At 41.8% G+C, this 25,908-nt stretch overlaps 1 protein-coding gene across 2 annotated transcripts; it reads right to left on the bottom strand.

Annotated features, from left to right (window-relative positions):
- Positions 1 to 297: 297 nt before the first annotated feature.
- LOC149781666 (beta-1,3-galactosyltransferase 5-like) lies at positions 298 to 24,081 on the bottom strand. Of its 2 annotated transcripts, none has more exons than XM_089935745.1 (2): positions 23,895 to 24,081; positions 298 to 2,173 (listed from the first exon to the last, which is right to left on the bottom strand). In XM_089935745.1, the coding sequence occupies exons 1-2, from the start codon at positions 23,923 to 23,925 to the stop codon at positions 879 to 881; spliced, it is 1,326 nt and encodes a 441-aa protein (XP_089791871.1). In that variant the 5' UTR covers positions 23,926 to 24,081; the 3' UTR covers positions 298 to 878. The 2 variants fall into 2 exon arrangements, with proteins under 2 accessions (XP_089791871.1, XP_089791870.1); XM_089935744.1 differs by lacking the exon at positions 23,895 to 24,081 and adding an exon at positions 3,118 to 3,246.
- Positions 24,082 to 25,908: the final 1,827 nt, after the last annotated feature.

Here is a 25,908-nt window from a genome sequence, read left to right as displayed (position 1 = left end):
CAAGGTATTGATTTTAAATTTTGATTTCCTTTTCTTTATATCGTTTTGTAGAATTTTTGCTCCTTTTTTCAAATACTAACGTTGTGCAACTGCTTTGAGCAATTTTAGGAACTAAATTCTTTTTTAAACCCTTTTGGAGTTGTTCTGCTTAATGAAAAATGAGAAGGCTATTATCTTCAGTTAAGAGAAGCATGAATAAATAAATAAAATGTGGCTGCTTACTAAGTCATAGCCTTTCTCAAATTTGTTACGAATTAAGATATAACAAGAAAAGACACAGTGAACAGATACATAAAACACTAGGATTTTTTTTTGTAAATATTATATCGCACCGGTTCTCGTGAAAATTAAAAATTTTCAAATAAAACTTCACAGAAAACCAACTTGGGCATTTCATCACGTCCAACAATTTTCCTCTCCCGAGACAACTGGGTATATACCTTGATTGAGTCTGCCGTCGCTACATACAAAGCTATAGCACACAAACAATATAGCAAAGACACACATAGCATACACGGGACATAGGAGATCTCTGGAAAAGATCACTCAACAAACAAGGGAAGCGATTCTGTTACTGGAGATCAAATCCACTATTGGATGAACAATCCTTTATATTACACTAGGACAATAAATACCCTATCAAAAGTTTAGTTTTAACTAAACGTTTGATCAAAATTCTTTTTATAACATCTCCACACATACATACCTTTGGGGGATACATGGACAAACAAAAACACTTTTAATATTTTGTGTGGAAATGTAGAGGGCCTCGGTCTGGTGCCCCCCTCCCCCCCTCCAAAGTTATGAAGGTGATGCTGGTTAAAAGAGCATTGGTTACCATAAAACTGTAATTGAAACTAATTGGCAGGTACGCCAATTCATTGTAGTTCAAAACGGGACCTGTTTAGAGGACTTGTACCGTATATCTCACGTGATTTTCTTGTAAGAGCCATGTACGTTTCGCAGATTTTCCCATGATTATTGCACTCTGTTGATAAAGCTTTGGACCAAAAGAACTTCATAATCTTTGTAGAGTTTGTGAAAGCCATTATTATTCTACAGTAATCATCGTCCTGAAAACATTCCAAAGCTTCAATTTCTTTATTAAATAACCCGTCAATGTGGCGAAGTGAGACGTTTTCAGCCATATTAGCCAATATGCCATACACGTATACATCATCTATCCATATGAAGGGGACAGAGTGCGCTAAATCGAACAGTAATGGAACAATTTTCGAGGAAAATAGGGCAAATCCACCACCACAGTATCGAAACGGATAATATCTACACGTAGGGAAATAGTCTGTATCCACGGCCCACTTTCCGTATCTCAAAACGTCCGGATCGTGATGAACGTTGCACATAATTGAGTTAGGTGAATTATGGACATATGGCAATATTTCATCCATAAGACGAAATATATTTAGATAGACGTCGTCATCGACTTTTAAAACGAATCTTGCAGTTTTACAAATCTCACGAATCCATTTTAGTCCTAGAACAGCCTTGTGTGTAAGATTATGATAATCGTCTATAAAGTCGCCTTGCACTATGTCGCCGTGCTTTTGATGTTCGTCTGCGATCATATCCTGCATTGTAATACTGGATGTTTTCCCCAGTAAAAATACATGTTGAGAGGACATTTGTTCAAGAAGAACAGAATTTAGCCATGTTTCACGGAGAACTTTTCTTTTTTGGAAGTTGGATGCGGCGCTGTGTACGATGATAATAAGATTAAGTCTTTTATTAGCGCATGCGCTCGGGCTGTTCAAAACGTAGTTTGATGTCAAGGTCAACGGCATAAAAGTATAATTTGTGTACGGTACACAATTTTCATTTTTCAACAACAGATGAATAGGACCAGTTGGGTTTCTAACAGTAGAATGAGGGATCCAGGAATTTTTTCCAGGGGGAACCATTGTCATCCTATCACTTATATTATGAACTACTGTGGACAGACCAGAACAGTTCGTCTTATGAAATGTACCACATTGTCCTTTGTTTCCTGGAAACTTTGATTGGAAACCGTTGTCATTGTACTGAAAAGTAACCATATACAGCAGAAAGCATCCAAAAGCCATGCACCCAACATGTAATCGTTTAACACTTGTCCACCGAATCATCTTGGAAGAAGTTGATATATTTGTAAATATACCTTCAAATGTTGAGTAATCTGAAAAAAGATTTATTTTAGTTTAAACAGTTGTTGCTTTGTTCAGGAATAGATTTTTTAATGAGTGTTAATTGTAAACTTACTGTGAAAACACCAAAATCATCTGTCGCTTGAGATACTTTCAAAATGATGTTCGAAAATAATAGATTTAAAGAATATACAATTTTACATTTGAAGTATAAATTGATGCATACTTGTACAGTATCAGCGAATAAAAATCAAAGTTACTTCATTTGCGTGCAGTTTTGTTCTACTCATAACTAAGGGCCCCGAGGGGCCGAGTGGTCTAAAGCGCTCTCCGTCACGGATCACTGCCATCTCACCTCTGTCTGCGTGGGTTCGAGTCTAGGGCTCGACCATTGTGGATATGTGAGAAAGCTTGCCGGTAGCTTCTCGTGGGTCGGTGGTTCTTTCCGGGGTTTTCCCGGGTTCTTCCTCCACCATTAATACTGGCGGCCATGCATAACCTATCTTGTGCTGAAAAATGGCGTTAAACCCTATAACAACAACAACAACTACTTATAATTAAGAAGCATACGAATATTTGTATTGGTCATACAGCCAATAAGAGGATGGATAATCAACAATATTTGCCCACTGTACACCTATGAAGCAGTTCCTTCATACAAAAATACTAGACAGACATATAGACACAATTTCGAAAGAGGAATGACTTGCAATTAAATATAATAGTTGACCAGAGAATGAGAAGATTATTGGTAATTGTCTAGATCATATAATGCGGTTATAGCTATCTTTAAATTTTCTAATGGTCATTGTTTAGATCATATGAGATTATAGTTAGCTTAAAATTTTCTACACTTGATAGGCATGTTATTGCCGCATTCTCCGTGATAATTTTTCAGATGTCTTTCATTGTTGTTTGGAAACTGATACGAACTATATTTTGTCCAGAACTATACATTTATTTGCGTTTTACTTACCCTCATTTGAACATTTGTTTGTCTTTACGCACATCTGATTAATTTGTCTTGAAGTAATGAAGTGGCCTTGGAATACATTTCTCTGTTAGAATGTGACGATAGCGTGTTGCTGTAATCGGTGACTAATTTAAATACATGGCACGTAAAAATCGATGACTAATTTAAATACATGGCAAGTAGTTAATGGGGATCTTATAGGGTCTATGGGATTTATCATTACAGACCCCCTTGGGAACATATAGGGTCTATGTAAATTTAACATGGAGAAAAATCGTGGGAACATATAGGGTCTATGGGAATTAACATGGCCAAAAACCCTGGGACAATATAGGGTCTATGTAAATTTAACATGGAGAAAAATCGTGGGAACATATAGGGTCTATGGGAATTAACATGGCCAAAAACCCTGGGACAATATAGGGTCTATGTAAATTTAACATGGACATAAACCCTTGGGACTGTATAGGGTCTATGTAAAATTGAAACAGGGAGGGTCTCTATTTTTTTTAAAAAAAATAAAAAAATAAAATAAAAAATAAAATAAAAAAAGGGGTAGGCAATTCAAAGACTATCTCTTTTCGAGAAATATGGCTGGCCCTGAAAAGGGCCTTTGGGTTTTCTTCTTCTTCTTCTAATTTCTTCTTTTCCTCCACCAAGTTCTTATTTTATCTCCTACACTCTTCTTCTCTTTCTTTTTTTTCTTCTCCTCCTCTTCTTTCTTCTTCTCTTCCTCCTCTTCTTTCTTCCTCTTTTCATTTTCTTCTTCTTTTTCAATCTTTTCGTTCCATTTGCTTATTCTTATTCTTTCCTCTTCATCCTCCTTCTCCTCCTTGATCTCTTTCATTACACCACTAATCTTGTCCTTTGCTTTCCTTAAGTTATTAATTTCCATCTTCACACGATGGGGACTATAGGAATAATGGTCTTCAACCAGTCTTAATAGCATCTGTTCCATTATTCCTAAGTTGTCTAAAACGTCTTGCAAGGTTTGAATTTTGTCAATTTGGTTTGACGCCATCTTCTTTTTATTCTTTGCAGAATGGTTTGAACAACGAACACTGTGGGTTATTATAGTGAAAGCGCGGACGTGATGGAAAACATCCCCCTAAAAAACATAAAATCGATCTTACCTAGATCATGACCCAACAACGCGCCGACGTGAAGGAAAACATCTCCACTTTTCTCATTTCATATAACATAACCCAAACTATACTCTCCACATACGCTAAGAAACAATAAAGAAACCCATAATCTACTATTCACACAAACTTACTTTATTAGTTACTAACACTAACACACAATCACATACACTTCCACTATTAATAAAGAGTTAGTGTTTATTTTCACACTACTCTACCTACACATTGGCAAATCGATCGTTATTTCTTTTCTAGAGTATTGGGTAGCCCTGAAAAGGGCTGTTTTGTTTGGAACTTCATGGACACCTGGTTAATGGTGGCACCTTCCAGGCCTGGCGCCACATACACATCTTATCCCCCAGTTACTTTTTACCTTTTGGGGGGAGAGAGCAGAGGCAGGATATGTCGCTTCAGAATCCCAATTTTCGCTCTCTGGGATTTTGAAATTTTTTCTTCTCTCCTTTTCCTCCTCCTCTTCTTTGTTTCTTCTTTCCTCTTTATATCTTCTTTCTTCTTCTTCTTTATATCTTCTCTCCTCCTCTTCTTTGTTTCTTCTTTCCTCCTCTCTTATCCTTCCCTCCTCGACAATGGCTTCCGCAGCCAGTTCATTTAATATGCGCCTGGCATATTCCAGATGCACATGAAGCTCCAACAGTTTCTCAAGTCTCGTGTTCATTCTTCTGGCTGTGTTGATCAATCAACAAGGGTAACTGGACTACCGAACGAGTTTCAATTTATACTGAAAGCGCGGACGTGAAGGAAAACATCCCCCTAATAACATAAAATTCATCTTACCTAGATCATGACCAAAAAAAACAACAACGCGCGGACCTAAAAGAAACACTCACTCACTTTTTATGCTACCCATCACTATTTTAAAATTTTTTTATAAATCACTTCAGTAGACTATCCACATACGCAAAGCAATTCAATCTAACTCCAAATATACACCTCAAACACTAAGAAAAGATATCATTTTAATCTACTATCCACACCAACTTACTTTAGCTCTTACAAACACAAACACACCAACACATACACTTTCACTATCAATAAAGAGTTAGTGTTTATTTTTACACTACTCTACCTACTCACACACTGGCAAATCGATCGTTACTTCTTTTCTAGAGTATTGGGGTAGCCCTGAAAAGGGCTGTTTTTTTGTTTTGCTATGGCATTCTTTTTTAGTTTCTAAGAATGCGATGTCCTCTGAGGATAGACTTTCTGGCGATAGGTCTGCTTCTTCGGAAAGAGAAGAAGAACTCTTTGGTGTCGATACGGCAATCGACAAAGCCTCTGTCAGGTTCAGGTTGCTGCTGCTGTTGTTGCTGTTGTTGCTGCTGTTGTTGCTGTTTTTGAAGTCTGTACTTCTCTGTCCATTCTTCTTTCTCCCTGTTCACTTCTTCTCTGAAGAGCTCTTCTATCAGGTCTTCAGTGATTTTTAACATTCTCACATTCTCTATTTCTTCTGGCTTCGGTATCAGACTGTGTCTGACCCTATGCAAATTCACGTAGGCTTCGTTGAGCTTAGCTAGTTTGGAGCACATCTTCGTAGGAGGATGAGTCGACAATGGATGGTTAGACTGGAAACAACCCCGGTTCTTATAGTCAAAGCGCGGACGTGAAGGAAAACATCCCCACACGGTTTTCGAGTCGCAACGTTCAGTGAGTGTCATGAGAGGGATAGTAAGAAATGAAAGAGCATCAATCCAACATTCTTATAGCTAAACAAACCACAAAGGCATTTTTTCAAAACACAACATTTTTATTCAAAAATCACTTAACACTAAACAACAACTCTAACATTTTTAACAATAATCCAACACTATAACATCAAACATTTTTTTTTCAAATACCAAACATTTTTTTTCAATTCACACTCTACTTTAAACAGGGCTGACAACGTTGTGAATGAAATTGTGATTTCCACTGTTGGAAATCATTAGGCCATTGATGGACACTACGTTTCCTAGCTTGAGATAAAAGATAAGCATAATGGTCACAAAACCATCGATCTACTTTCACATCGTTTCTAGCAGAAGAACGAGGATCGAAATGAGTCACTAAATGTTCTAAGGAATAGCCCAGGCTGCGATGATGCAGAAAATACACACAGTACTGTCCACACACCAAGGAATCTGTGCCTTGTAATTTCACATTATTGAATCGGGTGGTTTGAGCATTTCTTCTCATAAAGTCGATGATATCGTCTTCCAAAGGGGGCAATCCGTACGAATCGAAATATTCCACACATCCTTCTTGAGGAAAGTAGACGGCTACCCAGTGGGTTCCTGGGAGATGACTGTCGTCCGTGTTGATCACGTAAGCTTGATGGTCTTTAGGTTTGCGATGAGGGAGTTCATCTTTAGCACAGACGACAGGATTCCAAGAAGCCGTATACGAACTATGGTTCAAAAGGTAATAAAGTTCCCAGGTATCCATTGATTTGTGTGTGTTTTTTTCTTCTTCACAGGTAATAATAAGTCGTCAATTCGATCCTGACTTTTTGCTTGAAAATGTCTGACGAATAAACGGTGATTCGTTCTGTTTCCTCACTCTGATTCAGGAGAGCTTCGATACGATGGATCTCTTGAGTGGTTAATGGTGGACAAGAATGTTCACGCAAGTCTTTATACCACTGGTGCAACACGTCTTTGTTCGAGATGAGACTCCAAGCTTCGTCCAGATACTCGTCCAATTTTTCTTCTTGACTTAACATTAGGCATTTATCGTGTTGAATTTGACTGGGATGATCGTTTTGACAACCATAACAATTTTTCTTGATCAATTCCGTCATTTTGTCGACCAAGTGTTTGGCAAAACAGGAGACTAAATGGGCTTCTTGTTCTGGCCATCTTGACTTCATCATGATCACTTCTTCTTTCACAGTCTCCTCACATTTCATGTCCAAAGTTTCTCCACTAGGTAAAGAGGGATAACAGTCTTCCATGGCTTCTAATAATCTAGAATGACTTCTCTCAAACTGTTGATTTCTATGGTATTGTCGAATTCTGCATACAGGAGGACGTTCACTGTGTTTCCTGCATCCAGTGGACTCGCAAACTGAATTTCCACACGAATTTGGCCGGATTTTATAGGGTGGAAATGTCCCTCGTCGCTGCCTTGGTCTGGAGTGAAATCGAAAGCCCACAAAGCGTAGCCTCCTGCATAATCGTCGTACGTAATACCGTGACTGGTGTTGGTTCCAAACTGTCCCGTGGCTTCGTACAGGGACAAGTACGATCTCAAATAATTCTTCGCGGCACCAAAGTTAGGCTCAAAAGGTCGGGTGCACAAGGTCTTGCCATCGCGACTGACTTCAATCTTGGACACATTGTAATGATTAAAGTAGAAAGGATTTTCATTGTAGGCTCCATTGAAAGCTGAATTCTTGACGATACCAACAATCAAACGTTTGGGTAACTGTCCTTGGAACAGATGATCTTCGATCATGGATCGCTGTCCCTTGGGAATGGTGAAGGTTTTCACTTCCACGCGACGTATCGGATACTTGGCGGTCGTTCTGCTCAACGTCTGACTGATGTCGTTACCTACTTTAGGCAACACTTCCACACGTCGCACGTAGAGTCTGGCTTCTTCGATTTTGGTTTTGTAAGTGGCATCATGAGCAGCCATCAAATGGAAAGCGGCACTGCTGCGATTCAGTCTCAGGCGGATATCCACCCCGTTCAGCAAATACTTTTCTTGCAACCACATGTCCAAATGCAAGCGATCCGTTAGTTCTAAACTACGACTTCCAGCAATTTTCTTTTGTCGTTCTACAAATCCCGTTGGATTTGAAGCATCCCCAGCAAGTGTAATGCCGTTGAACTTAGTCGCTTGGTCAGGTTTCCATACCACGCAAGCATCTAGATGAGTATTCTTGGCTTCTTTTCCGTACGTCAAGAGATTTTCCAGGTACGCTTGGTAAGGGTAAGTATCCATGCTGCTGCTGACCAGTTTGTTATTCAAGTACAAGTCCACTTCGCTGAACAAGGAATGCATGAAATTATTGACGGGAGCTACTGCTTCATCAGCGTCTATGTTAGCGTTGGGTGGCTCGATCACTTTCACTTTCAAGTATAGGTAACTGCTATTCAGATCGATGTAATCTTCGGGCTGTCCTTTGATTTCAAACTCGATGGGAGCGGAATCGGTCAATGAGGAGACGGGATGAAATTCCACCCACTGGGATTCTTGCATCGTCATCATGGTGGGGGGCATGGCAAACAGATCCAGTTCCGACTTGGAACAAGCACATGACTCTCGGTGCATCATTTTTTTCTGTGTCTCAATAATCGAAAACGTCTAAGTCTCGAACGGTTCTTCTTTTCTTGGCCTTTCTAGCTTGAAGTCTGGTGAAAGGGTGTTTTCTTCGTCGTCTCTTTCTGCCTTGTCCTTGCTGAATGCCTGACTCGGTAGCGTGCAGGGCATTTATAGGTGTGTCTCGTCGGCCTAAAATGTCTTTGCCCGTTTGCAGCAAGACATTTTTGCCTGCCCTCATGAAGGCTTCTTTAGGGTTTTGTTTGTCAATGATGACATTTTGGAGAAATTCTTTGCCTTGTGTCAGTGCCGCATCTTTCAAAGCGTGCAATCCGCGTGTCACCATCGGTTTCAACACCGGGGCCACCGAACGAAAGGCTGATTTTAACATGTCTCCTAAACCGTGTCCTCGCTGTCGTGCAACCCCTCGGTACACTGGATACATGACTTACTTACGAGTCGTGAGAGAACCGTTTTCGAAAATGGAGTTTCACCGTGACTTTTCCTTTGGTGAATGGAATATTTTGTCCCAAATCTCCTTTTATAGTAATGTTGACCGTGTCCAAATACGACTTGCTGACAGGTAAATAGTGAGGATGGACAAATTCGCGGTGGACGTGGTAAGTGTTTCCACCTTCCTCGTCAGCGTTTGCGGCAGAATCCACTTTGAAAGGAATGACACGCAGTAACGGTACGGAGGTGTGTCCCACCACGTTGTACTCCACCACATCGGAGTACACGAACATCAAATTCAGTCCTTGGTTCAGTTCTACCGGGGTACGAAAATACTTGGCAAAAGAATCGTTGTCAGAAATGACTGGTAATTCACCTTTTTCTTTTTCTACTTTCTTCCTCAGCTCCATGTCACCGCCCAACATGTCAAACAATTCATGACAAAATAAGAAAGACATGATTTTGGGCCCCTCAGGAAATTTCATCAGGAAGCGACGAGCTGTTTTGTGGTACTCCAGGGTGACACTTTTTTTGACACTTTCCAAAGCTTTCAGAAACACACTATTAAACCTGGTGGCTATGGTGTTGACCAAATGTTGACCACTAAAATAATAGCCTGGGGGAATGAACAAGTGATAGGTGGTCCACTTTGAATTTGGTGTACGGGTTTTCTTGTCATATTTGCTATGGGTATCCATCCACTGTTGCATTTGCTCGTCATGAACTTCCACATCAAATTTATTTTCATTGGGAAGGACATTGAGGACTTGGGTCGGGTGAATCATTTCTACTAAAGACACTTCCCAATGGGCTTCGTGATCTAAGGGGATGGCCTGAGGTAATTTGGCCGTGTAACAGCACAACGTGTTGTTGGGAAACACCTCCATGGAACTGTCACTGGGTAAGGTCAAGTAAAATTGGTTTTGGTGACTCATAATTCCAGAGTTCTGTGGCTGTCCGAGGGAATATTAGTGGACGTCAGAGGCGTGTCTCCGCCCAAAATGGGGTTCTGGTTGTGGTTGCTGGAGTGGTGACTGGCACTGACACTGGACACAACGTTCCCGTTCGAGGAGAATTTCAGGGAGGGATTGGGAAGCAGGTAACCGATGCAACTGCTCAATAAAATGGTCCACAATTGTTTGTCTCCTTGTTGCAAACTCAAATTGGCGATGGCTGCCCCGATGACACAATACACCACGAAGATTTGGCAGAAAAAGACGATTTGCGTTTTAGGCACACGTTCTCCACACCACACCCACAAGGGTTGTTTTTGTAAATCTTGCACAGAAGAACTAGGGGAAGGAGGAGTGGTCGACGTAGCTGCGTCTGATGTGTGAAAGGGCATGATGGTCACTTCTTTTTATAGTCGATGACTTGCGAAGCGTCGATCCAAGAATCGAAACTAGGTGGATATCCTTTCCAACGTACTTTGACTTCTTTGACACGTCGTTTGCCCACTTTACGGGTTCTGCGTTCGAGAATGCTTTCGATGTCGTACACGTCGTCTTCTTTTTTGGTGACACGTTGTAACTCGGGCAAATAAAACGTTCCTTTGAGTACTTCTCCGTTCATGTCTTCCAATTTATAGACGGCAGGATGACGGCCATGCACTCGTCCAGTGACGCGAAACAATTCGGTTGTCCAGTTAGGTAAGTAACCTTTGTCGAAAGTGCGTTTGGTTTTGCCAATGCGCACCCAATCTCCTACGGTCAACTCTCCACTTTTCTTGGGGACAGCCCTCGTCGGGGACGTACCGAACAGACGCTCAAACACCAACACTTCATTGTCGGGAGTCACGTCTTGCGGGGCACGTCCGATGCTTCGATGGTAAGATTGGTTGTACGCTTGCACCAGGTGCGGTAAGATGTCGATGTACTTCAGAGTGTGGTGATGCGTAAAATATTTCCACATGCGTTCTTTCAAAGTGCGTTGAAAACGCTCCACGATGCTGGCTTTGGTTTCGGGATTCTCGGTGGTAAAAAAATGAATGTCACGTTTCTTTAATTCTTTTTGGAAAGCTTGGTTCAGAAATTCGGTGCCTTTGTCCGTTTGCCATCGAAGAGGGTGACGGCCACTTTGTTTCAACACTCGTTGCAGGGCTCGCACTAACTCGCTGCTGGATTTGGAAGTCAAGGGCACGACCCAGGCAAATTTGGAAAAGACGTCGATGACACAAAACAGATATTTGTAGCCACGATTGTAGCTGGTCAAATGAGAGACATCGGCTAAATCGGCTTGCCATTGATGATCGATGCCTTCCACTCGGGTGCGACTTCTGGCAAACTTGCGTCGAATGGGTTTGTGCAAAGTGTAGGTAGCTTGTTCTTGTAACCATCGTTGCACTTGAGGTAAACGGAGACTTTTCATTCGCGTTTTGGCAGCACGATACAATTTTTGAACTCCTGCGTAACCTGCAGGATGCGAGGGATCGTAGTAAATGCTAGCTAAGACTTTTTCCATTTTTTTTGTGTTGATTGGTGTCTTAATAAGGCACCCACTCTTGGAAGAGGCTACTCTTTTTCTCTTGGGGTATTTTCTTGGATTGCAAGGCTTTGCGTGTGCGACCGGCAATAGGTGTCGAAGAGGAGGATGTCTGAGCAGGGGATATCGGTTCTTGTTTCACTTCTGTCTTCACTTTCTTTTTCTCTTGTGAGGAAGAAGGGGTGGCCATCATCTTTTTAATCCATCCAATTCTGGAGGTAGGTGGTGTTGTTAACTTGCGTACTTTTTCTGGTGGAGTTTGAAACCCTTCTTCTTCTTCTTCTTTTCCTTTTTCTGTCTTGACCACTGGTACCGGTACTGGTACTGGTACTGGTGATGGTGCTGGACTTTTCATCAAGGTCTTAAAATCTTTCAAAGTAGGTAGAGCTGTTTCGTCTAAAGCTTTCTGGTGAAAGAGTTGCAGTCGTTGCAAGAGTTGACCGTACTTTTGCGATTTTTCTGTTTCGGACAAATCTTGGCGATCCATCAAGGATTGCAATTCGTGTTGTAACTGGGACATCTCGCTCAAATGGGGATTGGGAGGTAAATGCGGGGTGCGTTGTTCTTGCCACCGATGGTATTCCATCCATCGTTTGTAAGGCACTAAAGCTAGTTTTCGTCCTTCCATGGGGTTGTCAGGGGTCGATTCTGAGATCTTGGAACTTCCGAGGCCTTTTTATCTTGCTCCCACCAGTCCTCCCAACATGGTTCCCAAGACTCCTTTCAGTATGGGGCCTAACAAGAGAGGTAAAATGCCTCCACGTTGGACCAACATCTTCTTTTTTTGACGAATGGGAATTTTCTTTTGAACCATTTGGCGAAGAACGTGACGATGTTTGCCTAAGCATTGTTTCTGGTGTTTGGACAAAGGGATCGTGCCTTTCAAAACGTTCAAACAACATTCGCACACGGTATCGATGACCTCTTTGGAGGCTGTTTGAATGAGTTTTTTTCGTAGGGGTGAAGAAGCTTTGGACAGGACAGATAACAGGTCCCCATGTTTAGCTAAACGTGGTGGCAGTCCTTTCCTTTTCTTTCCTTGGGGTTTTCTGGAGGGTGACATTTTTTACTTGTGGGTTCCGGGACATTCACCGAACAGACACTAACGTCGATGACTTAACGCACGCCCTTTTATCTTTTTTTTGGGGCTATCGCTTTGTCATAAAGGTGACAATGTTTTTCCCAAAATCACCAAGGAATCCTCCCCTTTGTTGACGCCTCTTTTTCTTGGAACGACTGTGTCTTTTCTTAGGGTAATGTCGATGCTTGGCTAAGCGCTTTGTCGGATGACGCGTCTGCCTTTGTCTCTTTCTTTTGTGGCTTCTTGGAGGTGACATCTTTTTTACAAGTTCACTGATACCCCGACTTGGTCACAGGCTCTTTTTATACTGGAACGCGTCGCCACTGATTGTCTTTACGTTTTATCAGTTTGAGGACAGGCATGACACGTCGTGCAGGGGTACGCAACGGACTAAATCGAGCCAGTTCTTGCTTGGACAAATCCAGTAAACTTTGTAACATGCCCGATCTTTCTTGGACTTTGATTTTGGGAGAAGGTACTTTGTGAGCAGCAGCCACTGCCACTAAATTGGAGGGTCCTGCCACTGGGGAAGTTCTTTTGGGGGTCATCAACGGAGATGTTCTTGGTGTGATCAACGTCTCCAAGTACTCTTCAGTTCTGGGTGTCATCAACGGAGAAGTGGATGAACGTGAGGATGCCGGAGACGCAGTCACTGCCGTGGCAGGTCGTGGTTTGCGAGTGTAAGGTTGCGTCCTGGCCGAAGTGCCTCTCTTGCGACTAGTTTTCTTCTGTGGACTTTTTCTCTGTTTCTTTTTCTGGGGGCTTCTTTTCTTTTTCCGGGGTGGTGGTGTCTGGTAAGAGGAGGGTCCTGCCACTGGAGAAGTTATTCTTCTTGGGGACCTGGTCTTTTTCTTTTTCTTCTTGGGGCTTCGTTGGACTTTTGTCTTGGGGATAACTTTGGGGGCATTAGGATCCCATCTTAAGAGTGAGCGAATGATGACCCCTCCTAGAGTACCGCTCCCTCCAGGTTTCAAAATGATTTGTTTTTTGGTTTGAGTGTCGATGCGGGGATCGGCCAGTTGGACCAAAGCGACTTTGTTTCGATCGAAAAAGCGTTTGGTTTGATGAGGAATCTGAATGATTCCTTGGAGTAATTGACGTGCCGTCACCGTGAACCATCGTAAGACTTCTTTGAGACTAGCTTCTAAGACACGGGCTCGTGTTTGTGGATCTTTTTCTCGACTGATGCCATACAAGGCACGAATCAATTTGACGGGAAGATGCGACTGAAGGGACGTCATGTTCACACTGTGTGAGACAGACGAAAAAGGGTCTGAGGTTTTTATAGATTTTTTGATGGGGAGTGAAATGAAGTCGAGGACGGAGACGTGTACAGGACAGGCCCTCCGTCTTGGCACCAGTGGTGAAACAAGTGGGTACGAAATCGCAAATCCTCGGGGGTCGTAGGTTTCAAATCGACGAGTAAATAGGCGTGTGGCGTTTGAGTGGCATCGTCGTACGCCTGAGTCAGCCAAGGCGTTCCTAACTGTTTGGCTAAGACTTGCACTTGCGATTTATCTCGAGGGCTTTTAAACAAGACCACGTAATGCGCATTGAGACTGATGGTGCGATGGGCTTTACTTTGTTGAAACAAATTTTGGGTGATGTAAATGACACTGGCATTACGGTGATGCCCTTTGCGCGTGAACCACAATTTAATTTCTTCTTCGTCTTCTCCTAACATGTCGTCGAAAATGACCAAATGGGTTTGACGGGAGTCAGAGACGATGCCGTCGTCTTCTTTAGGAATGCCTTCCACAAACACGATGGAATCGCCTTGACTTTCTCGCAAGAGGCTGTACGCCGATTGCCACTCTTTGTAACACCACACGATCCGTTGAGGTGGCCGATCGATCAAATGATGTTTATGTTCGATCAAACGTTTGACGAATTCGGTTTTGCCTGAACCGCTAGGTCCAGCAATGAGCATGTTAAAGGGATGGCGAAGATACAAAGCCTCCCAACTGGCACGATCTAAGTGTTCGTCGATGACTTTGACAGTAGAGGAAGAGGGAGCAGAGACAGCAGAGGTAGCCATGGTGTGAGAAATGTCACTTGTGACACGAAAACGAACAAGACAAGAGTTTATATACTTTTTTCAGAACACGTTTATTGAATGTTTTTTTATCAAACATGAATACGAAAGACAAAAATACATAAAAGCCAAAGGCTTAAGTACAAGGATAAAAGGCACATGATAACGATGAACGTGGAATAAACACAAGTGTCTGTACAACAATCACATCTTTTGGGTAATGTTCTAACCAGTTCAACAGAGGGTAAGGTCACACAAGTGTCCTCCCGAAAGGGTCTTTCAGGTCTGTCCACGACAGTCCTGACCTGGGTGACGGGTTCTTCTGGCACCGTCACTAACACGGGTTGAAAAGTAACTTTTTTCCTTGAACAACTCTCGTGCATACTGGGCCACTTCTTGGGTCCAAGCCTCAAAATCCCATTCTTTCCAGGCACGGACATCTGTCCAATGGGGATGTAAGTCACAAGCTACACACACATCGTCATACACGTCTTGGGTAGCTAAAAGTTGACGAATCTTTTTTTCCCGTAGAGGTCGAGAAGTATCCAGATGAAACCGCAAGGCTTTGAGCAAAAGGAGTTATTCGTGACCATTTAAGGCCATGGAGGTGGTAAGTACTGATCGTAAAGAGTCCACAAAGAATCGGCTGGTAAACGAAATCCCAGAAAACAAGTCACTAAGACACACACCACTTGTCGTCCCAAATTGAATGGATACAGTTCTTGTAATAATCGATGGTAATGATCCACGGTTTGAATATGGTCATTGAGTTCCTTCCACGGAATCTGTTGGATGACATGTGACATAAGTCGTGGCATGGCAGCCTGTTTTTATAGTCTCTTTGTTTCGGAAACAATACACGTACTTTCTAGCCAGAGATCTTCGTTCTCCAGTAGGGAATCTAAATCTTGCATACTGTAACCGAAACTTCAGAGTTCGTTTAGAAGTTTCCTCTTCCTCTAAGTAGATTCCACGTAAAATATGTTGATAATCCTTTAACTTGTCTTCCTCAATGTATTGCTGTAGGTGAATCTCGAAGTAACCAAAATAATGAACATTTCGATCATTCACTAACTCAAAGTGTTGAACAAGGTCTGACCACTGAAACAATTTCTGACGAATCAGTTCTCTTATACCATTCAGGTACCAGTGGTTAAAGATCTGGTGACGTAACGGATGCAATTGTTCTTTACGTTTGACTTGTATTTTCACCAGCTCTCGGTAAATGCGTTCTCTCAACTCCACAGGCAAAGCACGAATGTTCTCTAGCAAAGTATCCATGAATAGGTCATACTAAATCCTCTTTGGTCTGACACAAGAAATGTACTCTTTGCACAAACATGGTTTCACTTCAGTGTCAAATTTAAATCGTTGAGTCACTAATCTACACATGACAATTCGTTCAGAAGTTTCCTCTTTCACTAAGTTGACATTGTGTTCAAGATGTTGGTAATTCGTTAACTCTTCCTCTGGAATTCGATGCAGTACGTTTACAATGATGTAGGTAGAATCGTCCATACCAAACCAATCCTTTTTAAAACTAGAGGATCGTTGATCAATGTCTGTCCGATGGAACACTTTCAATTGAATCAATCCTTGTATAGCCTTCAGGTACCAGTGGTTCAAACACCGGTGACGTAACGGATGCAATTGTTCTTTACGTTTCACTTGTATTTTGACCAGCTCTCGGTAAATGCGTTCTCTCAACTCCACAGGCAAAGCACGAATGTTCTCTTGTAAAGTATCCATGAACAGATTATTATGGTAAGAAGTTACTTCAATGTCTCGGTCCCACTAAGGGTAAGTAATGACAATTCGGTGACCATCGAGCATGTTCTACGTAGGCCGAATCTTGCGGTTCCCAGTGGTGAAGTGTCACATCGCAACTGAAGCACCTGACTTTATCTCCTTCGCCCAAGTAGAAAAATCCGGCTCTGGCTAATTCTTCGGGGGTCGGTCCTCCCAGATACTTTGGCCATTTTCCTTTGAACGATTGAAGACGATTTTCAAAGTCGCAGTATTCCGACAAACGCACAGGAAACGAATATTCGTTTTTCACAGGTTCGTTTCGATGAGGGTTGAGTGACATGGGTAGGAGTTTGCTCAAGGCTGGATGACATCCGTAGGGGGGTAGACGTGAAGGTGAACATTCCCCTTTAAAACGAAACCCAGTAAAATGTCCAAGAGGACGAGCGGCATCACTTTCGCATCCGACAGGTTTGACACGCACAGCATCACTTTCCATGATAGGGGTAGGGGCACTAAAGTTCCCATGATGCTTTACGGCATCGCTCAGGTCACAACGTACAGCATCGTATCCATCGCAAGGCTCACAATCGCACTCGTCTGCAAACTCCGTGACGCAATTACAATGGTAACCACATGGACAATCGCAGTTTCCTTCCGGACATTTTCCGTCGCAATGCATGGGTCTTATCCATCCAATATTAGTCACACTAGAGGAAGATACAACTTTTTTACAATCCCCAAACTGGAACGATGTCTCTTTCAAAGTATTCATCTTGTTTGCTCGGTCTTGGTAGTCACAATGAACTATCGATCTTGCCTAGGGTTCCTTTTTATATACAGACCAATACCGACGTGACCGTACGGTAAGGTGAAATGATTGGGAAGTCGAACTCGCTTCTGGTACACGATTTGATAAACTTTTTCCAAAGGTCGACTGACGATGTGGTGAGTGGGTAAACGTACAATCTTGTTCGGTTGGTAAGTGGTCACTTTAAAGTTTCCATCCTCTTTCGATTGCAAGGCTTCTTTCAATACCCCAAAGTTGACCACACGACTGGTACGATGATTCAGAGTCAGTCCTTTCACTTTGCACGTCGTGTGCACTTCTCCTTGTTTGTCCCGGTATTCGTAGCCGTAATTTTTGGGACCGCCACTGACGAAACTTAGAATCTTGTCGTCGGGATGCTCGTCTGTCCAGGCTCCTAAACGGTCTCCTTCGATGTCAGGGTGATGTTGAATCGGGTGATGGATGTAAATGCAACTGTCCGTGTCAAAGTACAGGACGCGTTCTTCTAACAGTTCTAAAGCTTCGTACAATTTTAAGCGAGCATGGGCTGTCACGTAAGCCGCAATGATGACATTTCCAAAGGGGTCGTCTTGTACAAAGTCCAGATCTTCTTCGTAATTGACTAAGATCAAATCCTCGCGAACGACGTCCACGTGTTTCATGAATTTGGTTTTGTCGTGAATCATCTGAAAGTAGCGGGAAGGTTCTGTCAAATATTCCGTCTTGGGTAAACACGGGCGTTGTGCCATTTTACCCCACAAGCAATTTAACATCACTTTGGCAAACGATCGCCTGCCTTCGTTTTTCTCGATGTGGTCTAAAGTGATGCCTTCTTGTTCGTAGTATTTCTCTTTGAATTGTATTTGGTCTTCGGGAGTGTGACACCAGGAAGGATAGCCGCTGGCTTCTTGCTTCAGTTTCAAAAAGGCATCCACGTAGTCTGCGAAAATGCTTTTCTGAGTAGGGTCACCCTTGTGGTATTGTTGTGTCTTGGGAAAGTGGCAAATTTCGTACACTTCTAACAGTTGGTATCCCATGTCCAGAGCTTTGAACAATTCTACGCTGACCCAGGTTCCCGTCAAGGCCCGTTCTTCCTGGCTGTGATGACAAGGCTGGTCTTGGTTGCACGTTTCGGCACAAGTACGGCACAAAGGAAACATCAGTTTGCCTTGACAATGGTGAGGTAAGACGGGATGGTATAGGTTCGTGGGAGGCAAAACTTTACACTTGATCAAGCCTTCGTATTGTCCAATGTTGACCAGGTCGATGTGTTCCGTGAACAATTGCGGGTGCCCTACGGGAAAGCGACAATATTTGCACACGTAGGGATACAGCGAACACACGTCCAAGTATTTGATTTCTTCTCCGTTCTCTTCGTCGGCTTGGTACAGCAAACAGGTGGCATTGGTCCTTCCTCCGTACAAACTATCCCTCGGGTTCAGCGGGTCCATGAACTGGTAACTTTCCACGAGGCGTTTAAACTCGGGATCGGTTTTCATACGGTGATCGTACTCGTGTTCCCACATTTCCACCACTTGGTATCCTTCCTGTTCCAACTTTAGGCGCCGCTGACAAGTGTCCTGGTACAAGTCTTCCATGGTTCGTTGTAAAAACTGATTTTTAGTGCCACGGTCAGGATAACAAACGGGACATCCGTGAAATAAGCAACCGTTAAACTCGTACACGATCTTGGGGTTTTCTAAGTCCCAGCCATCGACCGAATACGTTCCGATGGTCTTTTCGCCCCCTCCGTTGCGGGCATGCTGAATCCACTTGTCTTCCTTGTCGCACAAGTAATGTAACCAACGTAGGGCTTTGACCGAGTATTGACGCTTGACATAGTGGGTCGTTTGAGGGCTGATGACAGCCACGGTGTTTTCAGGCATGAATCGTTGTCGATACACTAAGGAACACGCTTTGGCAATGGTGCAAGCTTCTTTCAAAGGATCGACCCCTCCGTGTTCCATGAACAGTTCTCGAAATTTTCCACAGCAACGCCGTAAAATGTCCACGTCGGAACGACAATACTTTAGCATTTCTTCCTGAAAGTCGAAGGGGTCAGAGGCATGAGCCTGGTACCAAGCGTAGAAAGCTTCTCGTTGTTCGGTACGCATGTTGTCGGGGTCGTAATAGTGAGCCTCAGGTAAATGGGGTATAACGGCGTGTTGATTGGCTTCCGTATTGAAAAAGTGTGGAAAGTACCCTTTAGCCATTTCTGTCATTCCAAACGTTTTAGGCATTCGACTCAAAGGCATGGCCAAATAGCTCATCGAATCTTTAAACTGTACTTGTCCCACTTGCATGAAAATGATTTTGGCTCCGTTCAAAGTCACTTTAGGACGTTCGGTGCCATGTTCCGTATAGTATCTGAGAAGAAACTGTCCATCGTATCCGGAGAAATTGTGAGCCATCACCGTGGCATGACGATGACAATCTCCGTAAAGTCCGATGTCCTCTTGGCTCCACGTCTTGTCGATGGGGTCTAAGACCCATTGGGCAAAATCGGCTAACGTGTTTGGCCCCCGAAAGATTTTTTCACGCCCTCCAGGAATCTTGCTGCAGTGAGGGCAATGACTGAAGATAGGTTCTTGAATGCACTTCTCGCACGCTCGATGAGCCACGCAGAAATTAGGAATGTGAATGCCAGTCTCTTGCATGCATTCGAAATCGAAAAAGATGAAATTGCCTTTCTTCTTGTGACCGTCCTCTTTCTCTGGTGTGGGTTGGTATTTTTGCACGTAACATTGGTGTTCCAAGTCCACGATGTGGTGACAAATGTGACATTTCTTTTTTCCTGAACATACGTGTGCCTTGGTACTATTGGTACGTATGCCTTGTCCACACGTAGGGCACAATCTCAGGAGTTGACAAGCACATTTCTGCTGTGAACCTTGCGTTTTCAGATGTTGTTGGTAACAGGTAGGGCTGACAAACGTGCGCAGACAAGTGGAACAAGGCACTGGTTCTTCGCTCAGACAGGGTGAAGAGGCCAAACATCCTGAGCATTTCGATCCACAATGCTTGTGTTGCTCTCGATTATTATAACCATGGTCACATTTCTCACAGTAATAACCGTATCCCAGGAATCCGGTGATACTGGTAATGGTATCGAAATGGTCATCGTGATGATAAACATGAATGTATTTTCCGTCCTTAAAATCTTGCCCTCGAAACAACAGAGACCCGCGCACTTCTTGAGGGTGCACTTTCAAAGTGTATCGTGGAGCTAGGGCATCTTGCAATTTTTGCATCTCAGGAATGCCACAGGGTGTGTCTTTGGACATGCCAGCTTTTCGTAACAGGAGTTCTGCTTCACTTCGTTGTTTGGCTCGGTCCGATTGTCGAATGTTCTCCCAGTCTCTTTTCCATTCTACCGTGTCGTTCTTGTTGGCATAGGTTCGTCCCACCACGATGGCACGGGCTAAACACATCTGGTCTTGAGGATTGTGAATTTGGACAAGGCTACGCTTAATGCTGCGAAGGTCGTTCACCAATAACATCTTTTTGCGTCCGGTCCCTTGAGGAGGAGAGACGTGGGTCATGTCCAATGTGGCTTTTCCATCGGTGATGTCAAACTGGTTATTAGATTGTTGCACGTGTTGAATCTTGTCCATGACTTTGGAAGCGGTCAATTCTGCAGGGGTGCTAAACTCGATCCAAACAGGGGATTTCAAACCGTCGTGTTGTATGGAAAGTCTCAAGCGATCGTCTTCTTTGGGTTGACATTGTCGCTTGAGTGCAGTGAGCAGAGAATCCCACACTCCGGTGATGAACCCTTCTGCTTTCTCTAACGGTACTTCGGACTTGAAATCTTTAAACTTCACCGTGTATTTGTAAGCCGTGGTTCTAAATTTTCTAGAGGAGCGCTTTTCCGTCTCTCGAATGGAATAGTACTTTTCAGGGTTGACAAAGGGTGGTGGACTTGGTTTAGAGGGTTCGGATTCTGGTTCACTCATGTCCTCTTCAAAATCACTGGCATGAATTTGTGTCAATATTTCAGCCCTGGTACGAGGCGATAGATCACGTTTCTGCCTCTTACTTTCTTCTTCTTTCTTCTCGAATGAATGGGATCGTTTCATCTTGAAAGCAAAAAGTCAAATGACTCAAGTTCAAACACCATGAACTACTTTATAGTCATAGCAGACCAGCGTATATAAAAGGGTGTGTGTCTTGTCCTTTCACTATTCATTTCACTCTCAAGCCGAGCACAACGATGGAAGAGACTAACCAGATGGAACGTTTCGTCAGAGCTTTGCGAGGGGTCATTAGAAAATTCTCTTCAGACCATCCTACGGACTACTCTCCTTCCTTTCGAGATAAAAGTCAAGATACTTGCTATATCTGTCAGAAGAAAGGGCATTGGTCTTCAGAGTGTCCAGACCGTCAAAAAACAGGAGCTAAAAAAGACAAAAGTAAAGATACCTGTTATTATTGTAAAGAAAAAGGACATTGGTCTCCAGATTGCCCAAAAAAGAAACAAGAGGAGTCAGAAGAAAAGAAGGATTCTTCAGAAGAAGAGAGGGATTCTTCAGAGGAAGAAAGCAGACAGGTGAAGAAAAAGAAACAGGAGACGAAAAAAAGAAGGGAAGAAAGCGAGGAGGAAGAAGAGGAAAAGAGTGTGACGGTGAAGAAATTCAAAAAACAGAGAGACTAAACAAGGAGAAAAGAAGAAATCAATGAACTTTTTATTAAAGTGTTGTGTTGTGAATTGTGAATTGGATTGTAAAAAATGGAGAAAAGAATAAATGAATGATATAAGGTAAGAGTCTTTGAGTTTTGATTTTAAAAAAAGAAGCTACACTCACGCACTCATACACAGGCACGTACTATAAGGGTAAAAATGGGTGGGGTTTATTTTTTGTTTTGAGTTATTGGCAAATTGAAATTGTATTTCTTTTCGAGATATGTGGGTGACCCTGAAAAGGGCCTTTTTTCTTTACGATGTAGGGGTGAGTTTAAGCAATCAACTTTAACTGCCTTATGCCTTTGCCACGGCCAAGGCCTACTTCTGGACTGCGTAATGTTGATGATGATGATAATGATTGGGTTGAAATCACTAAGGGTGGTACGGTAGGCTTAGTCACAGGGTTGACGTGTTTAGCTCGGGAAGGTCGTATTCTCTTCGGTCGTGATAAAGAAGTCTGATACATTTGTTTCAGACTTCTTAACTCCGCTAAAATATCCAACAGTACCGTGACCGTTTGATTCTCACCCTCTTGTTTCTTTGCTGCTACTTCTTCTTCTTGCTGTTGCTGTTGTTTTTTTTCTTACCTCTTCTTCTTGTTGCTGTTGCTGCAGGAGAAAAGCCTGTTCCGCTTCTTTTTGTCGTTGCATAAATTTCTCCAATTCTTCTTTCTGTCTCTGTCTAAAATTCTCCACTTGCGGTAATGAAGAAGGTAACGAAGGTTCCGGAACAAATTCTTGCGAGGAGAGAAAATCGACAAAATCCCAATTCACCTCTTCTGAAAGTAAGTCCGGGTTCCCTTGGGCGGTCTCCGCTGCTGGTGCACCCCATTGGATCGTTTTCTGAGTTTCCGTCATGTTGAATCACTGTCGCATAGATTGACTGCACACAAGCGCTAGCAGATCTATATTGACTACGTGACGTCACAGACTGCTCTCTTCGGATTGGATGCAGCTGGCTGAATTTTGTAACGCGTGTTCGGATTGGTGAATGAACTCAATCCGTTTCAATCCTACCTGTCCCTATAAATAAGCGCAGTTCAGTGCATTGATTCACCTATTCTCGGAGCCTCAACATGTGGACCGACGTTGAATCTTCAACCCTTGTGTCAACAATGATGTTCAGGACGGACATGCTCATGTATGTCCGATCCAAGTGGACCGTTGTCCACAGGACCAGCAGCAGCCTGTGGATAAGAAGAGTCTATATAGAGAGACAAGGTTGCCTCAAGAGGACTCTGATGTATGGCCCTGCTGTAAGACGAAGTTTGAGGACAAGAAGATGTCGCAAATGCCCTTTATGTTAAGGGCATATTAACATAAACCAAAGGCCCTTTTCAGGGCCAGCCATATTTCTCGAAAAGAGATAGTCTTTGAATTGCCTACCCCTTTTTTTATTTTATTTTTTATTTTATTTTTTTATTTTTTTTAAAAAAACATAGAGACCCTCCCTGTTTCAATTTTACATAGACCCTATACAGTCCCAAGGGTTTATGTCCATGTTAAATTTACATAGACCCTATATTGTCCCAGGGTTTTTGGCCATGTTAATTCCCATAGACCCTATATGTTCCCACGATTTTTCTCCATGTTAAATTTACATAGACCCTATATTGTCCCAGGGTTTTTGGCCATGTTAATTCCCATAGACCCTATATGTTCCCACGATTTTTCTCCATGTTAAATTTACATAGACCCTATATGTTCCCAAGGGGGTCTGTAATGATAAATCCCATAGACCCTATAAGATCCCCATTAACTACTATGGCACATACAAATCGGTGACTAAAGAAAGTAATATTTTGTATAATAGTTCCCTTAAAAGAATCGATGACTAAGATAAGTGTTACGTTGCATATAAATCGATGTCTACCTTAACTGATAGGTTACATAATAATTCGTTTAAAAACAATCGATAATTAATGTCAGTGATATGTTATTTGGACATTCAGTGACTAAAGTGATATGTTATATAATAGTTAGTTTGTCAACCATTAATTAGTAAAAAATTCGTTCGTTTTTTCCGAAACTTATTCAATCAGTAAATTTAATTCAAGACCAATTGCCATGTATACATGTATAAGACTGCAAAAAATCTGACCTTACCTTTCCACTTAAAAGCTTGTAGACTGAACATCCAATAATTGAAGCCCTTTTACATATTAAAACACGCATATTCTCAAATAATTCCAGAGAAGCCGATAAATGAGTAAATATTAAAACAGAGACATCTGCAATTTATATTTTTGAATGACGTTACAAGCTAGATCCACAAGTTTAAAGTTAGATGTAAGATTGTCCCCGTATTCTACGAGTGGCCGTAGATACCACGAATGACAAGAAGAAACGTGTTAGGAAAGGGACGCATTACTTAAACGCCTACCTATAAGAAAGATTTATTTCCGATAGAATATTAAAGTAATGCGTTTCTCCAAAACTAAGTAAGAACAGTAAAGGAGTAGAATTGTCTGTCGGTATTTGGCCAAAAGAAATCTTTTTTTTTTTTTATAAAGAAGCGGTTGATATTTAGAAAGATTGTTTTCTCCAGGCGTTTGCAATTAAGATTACAAATCGGTATTCTGCTTCACATGTATGTCATCGCCAATAACAAGGAATAATAATTACAAACTGGAAAAATACATCATCATTGCAAACTTAAATTTGTTATCAATACTATATACATATATATACATACATATATATATATATATATATATATATATATATATATATATATATATATATATATATATATATATATATATATGTTTCGTTTCTTAATTTTAACACAGAATATATTTCTTCAGCACAACATGCTCACATTCCTTTTCATAAATTCACCTCATTTTCTTATCGTATAAATTACACATGACAAACGAAAGCAGTAAGAATGATTGATCTAATCTGTCATAGCAAATTACAATTTTTTCATTTTGTAAACTATTTGACCGTATCTAAAAACATTGCATATTCGATACAGCAATGAATTTATGGGGGTGGGGGTGGGGGATGTTGTCGTTGTTGTAAGTAAGCAAAAGGAAATAGCTAACGGCGTTTGGTCCGATTCATTTATCAAAGTTTAATTTCCATATGTGAGATATAAGGCAGTTTCTTTTTATTTATTGTTATTTACAGGGGGTTCTTTTTAGTTCTGACAGGTGTAACTTAGGCACACAGAACCAAGCGTCACAAGGCTCATGGCATGATGTGGAATCTTAAAAGTATATATTTTTCACGGGCGCCAATATAGGAATGAAAAAAAGAAAATTATTGCGACGAGTCTCAATACTTCACACTTAAGTACATTGGATGAAGTTGCATGAGACATTATACCGACCGATCTGAGGCGCGCTGTATTACCTGAATACCAGTTCGCCACGGTATTTGTTACCGATGGTACGTCGGTAGTTTCCGTCACTAAAGAATGTACGGAAATCACCGAAGAATCTTGTTACGACTTTAATTATACTAACATCGTTTTTTTATTATTCGTGACAAAATAGTTTTAAAATAATAAAATAATAGTATCCTTTTTCACTAAAAAGGATACGAGTAGTTTATGGGGGCGATATGGCTTCACCTAGACTTCTACATTAAATTGGGTCGTTTGCACTATAGCGTCAATATTTATAGCCTCACGTAGACTTTTATGATTAAAGAGGTGGTTTGCACGTTGGGGACAATAGGAATTTAAGATGGGACTGTCACCTAAAGGTCAGTGGGAATTGAACATATGTGACGACATGGGGTTTATAGGGTCAAAACTACTTATAGAGTGGATCGTATTTATAAGGACAAAGGGTTGATAGGGACAAACATAGACATAAATACACATCCAAACACACAGAAAAGAGGACAGATATGTTCCAAAGAAAGACTCACAGACAGAATAGAGACTCCAAAAAGAAAAGTCTATTGTATGTGTACAAAATATTTATTAAAATATATACATAGGCTCTATGGCCTGTACTTTTGTCTAAGTACTCTCCATTTAATAAATTTGGACATGGAACAAACCTATTTACAAGTTATCTATTTATTGGTTCTAGAAAACTAACCTTAAAAATTAAAGTTCATGCATTCAAAAATAAGCGTATACGCTTTTTATAAAAGAATGACA

Source organism: Sinohyriopsis cumingii, chromosome 15 (genome assembly GCF_028554795.1).
Source record: "Sinohyriopsis cumingii isolate HCF-2022 chromosome 15, ASM2855479v2, whole genome shotgun sequence".
Lineage (NCBI taxonomy): Eukaryota > Metazoa > Mollusca > Bivalvia > Unionida > Unionidae > Sinohyriopsis > Sinohyriopsis cumingii.
This window is presented reverse-complemented; position numbering and strand designations above follow the sequence as displayed.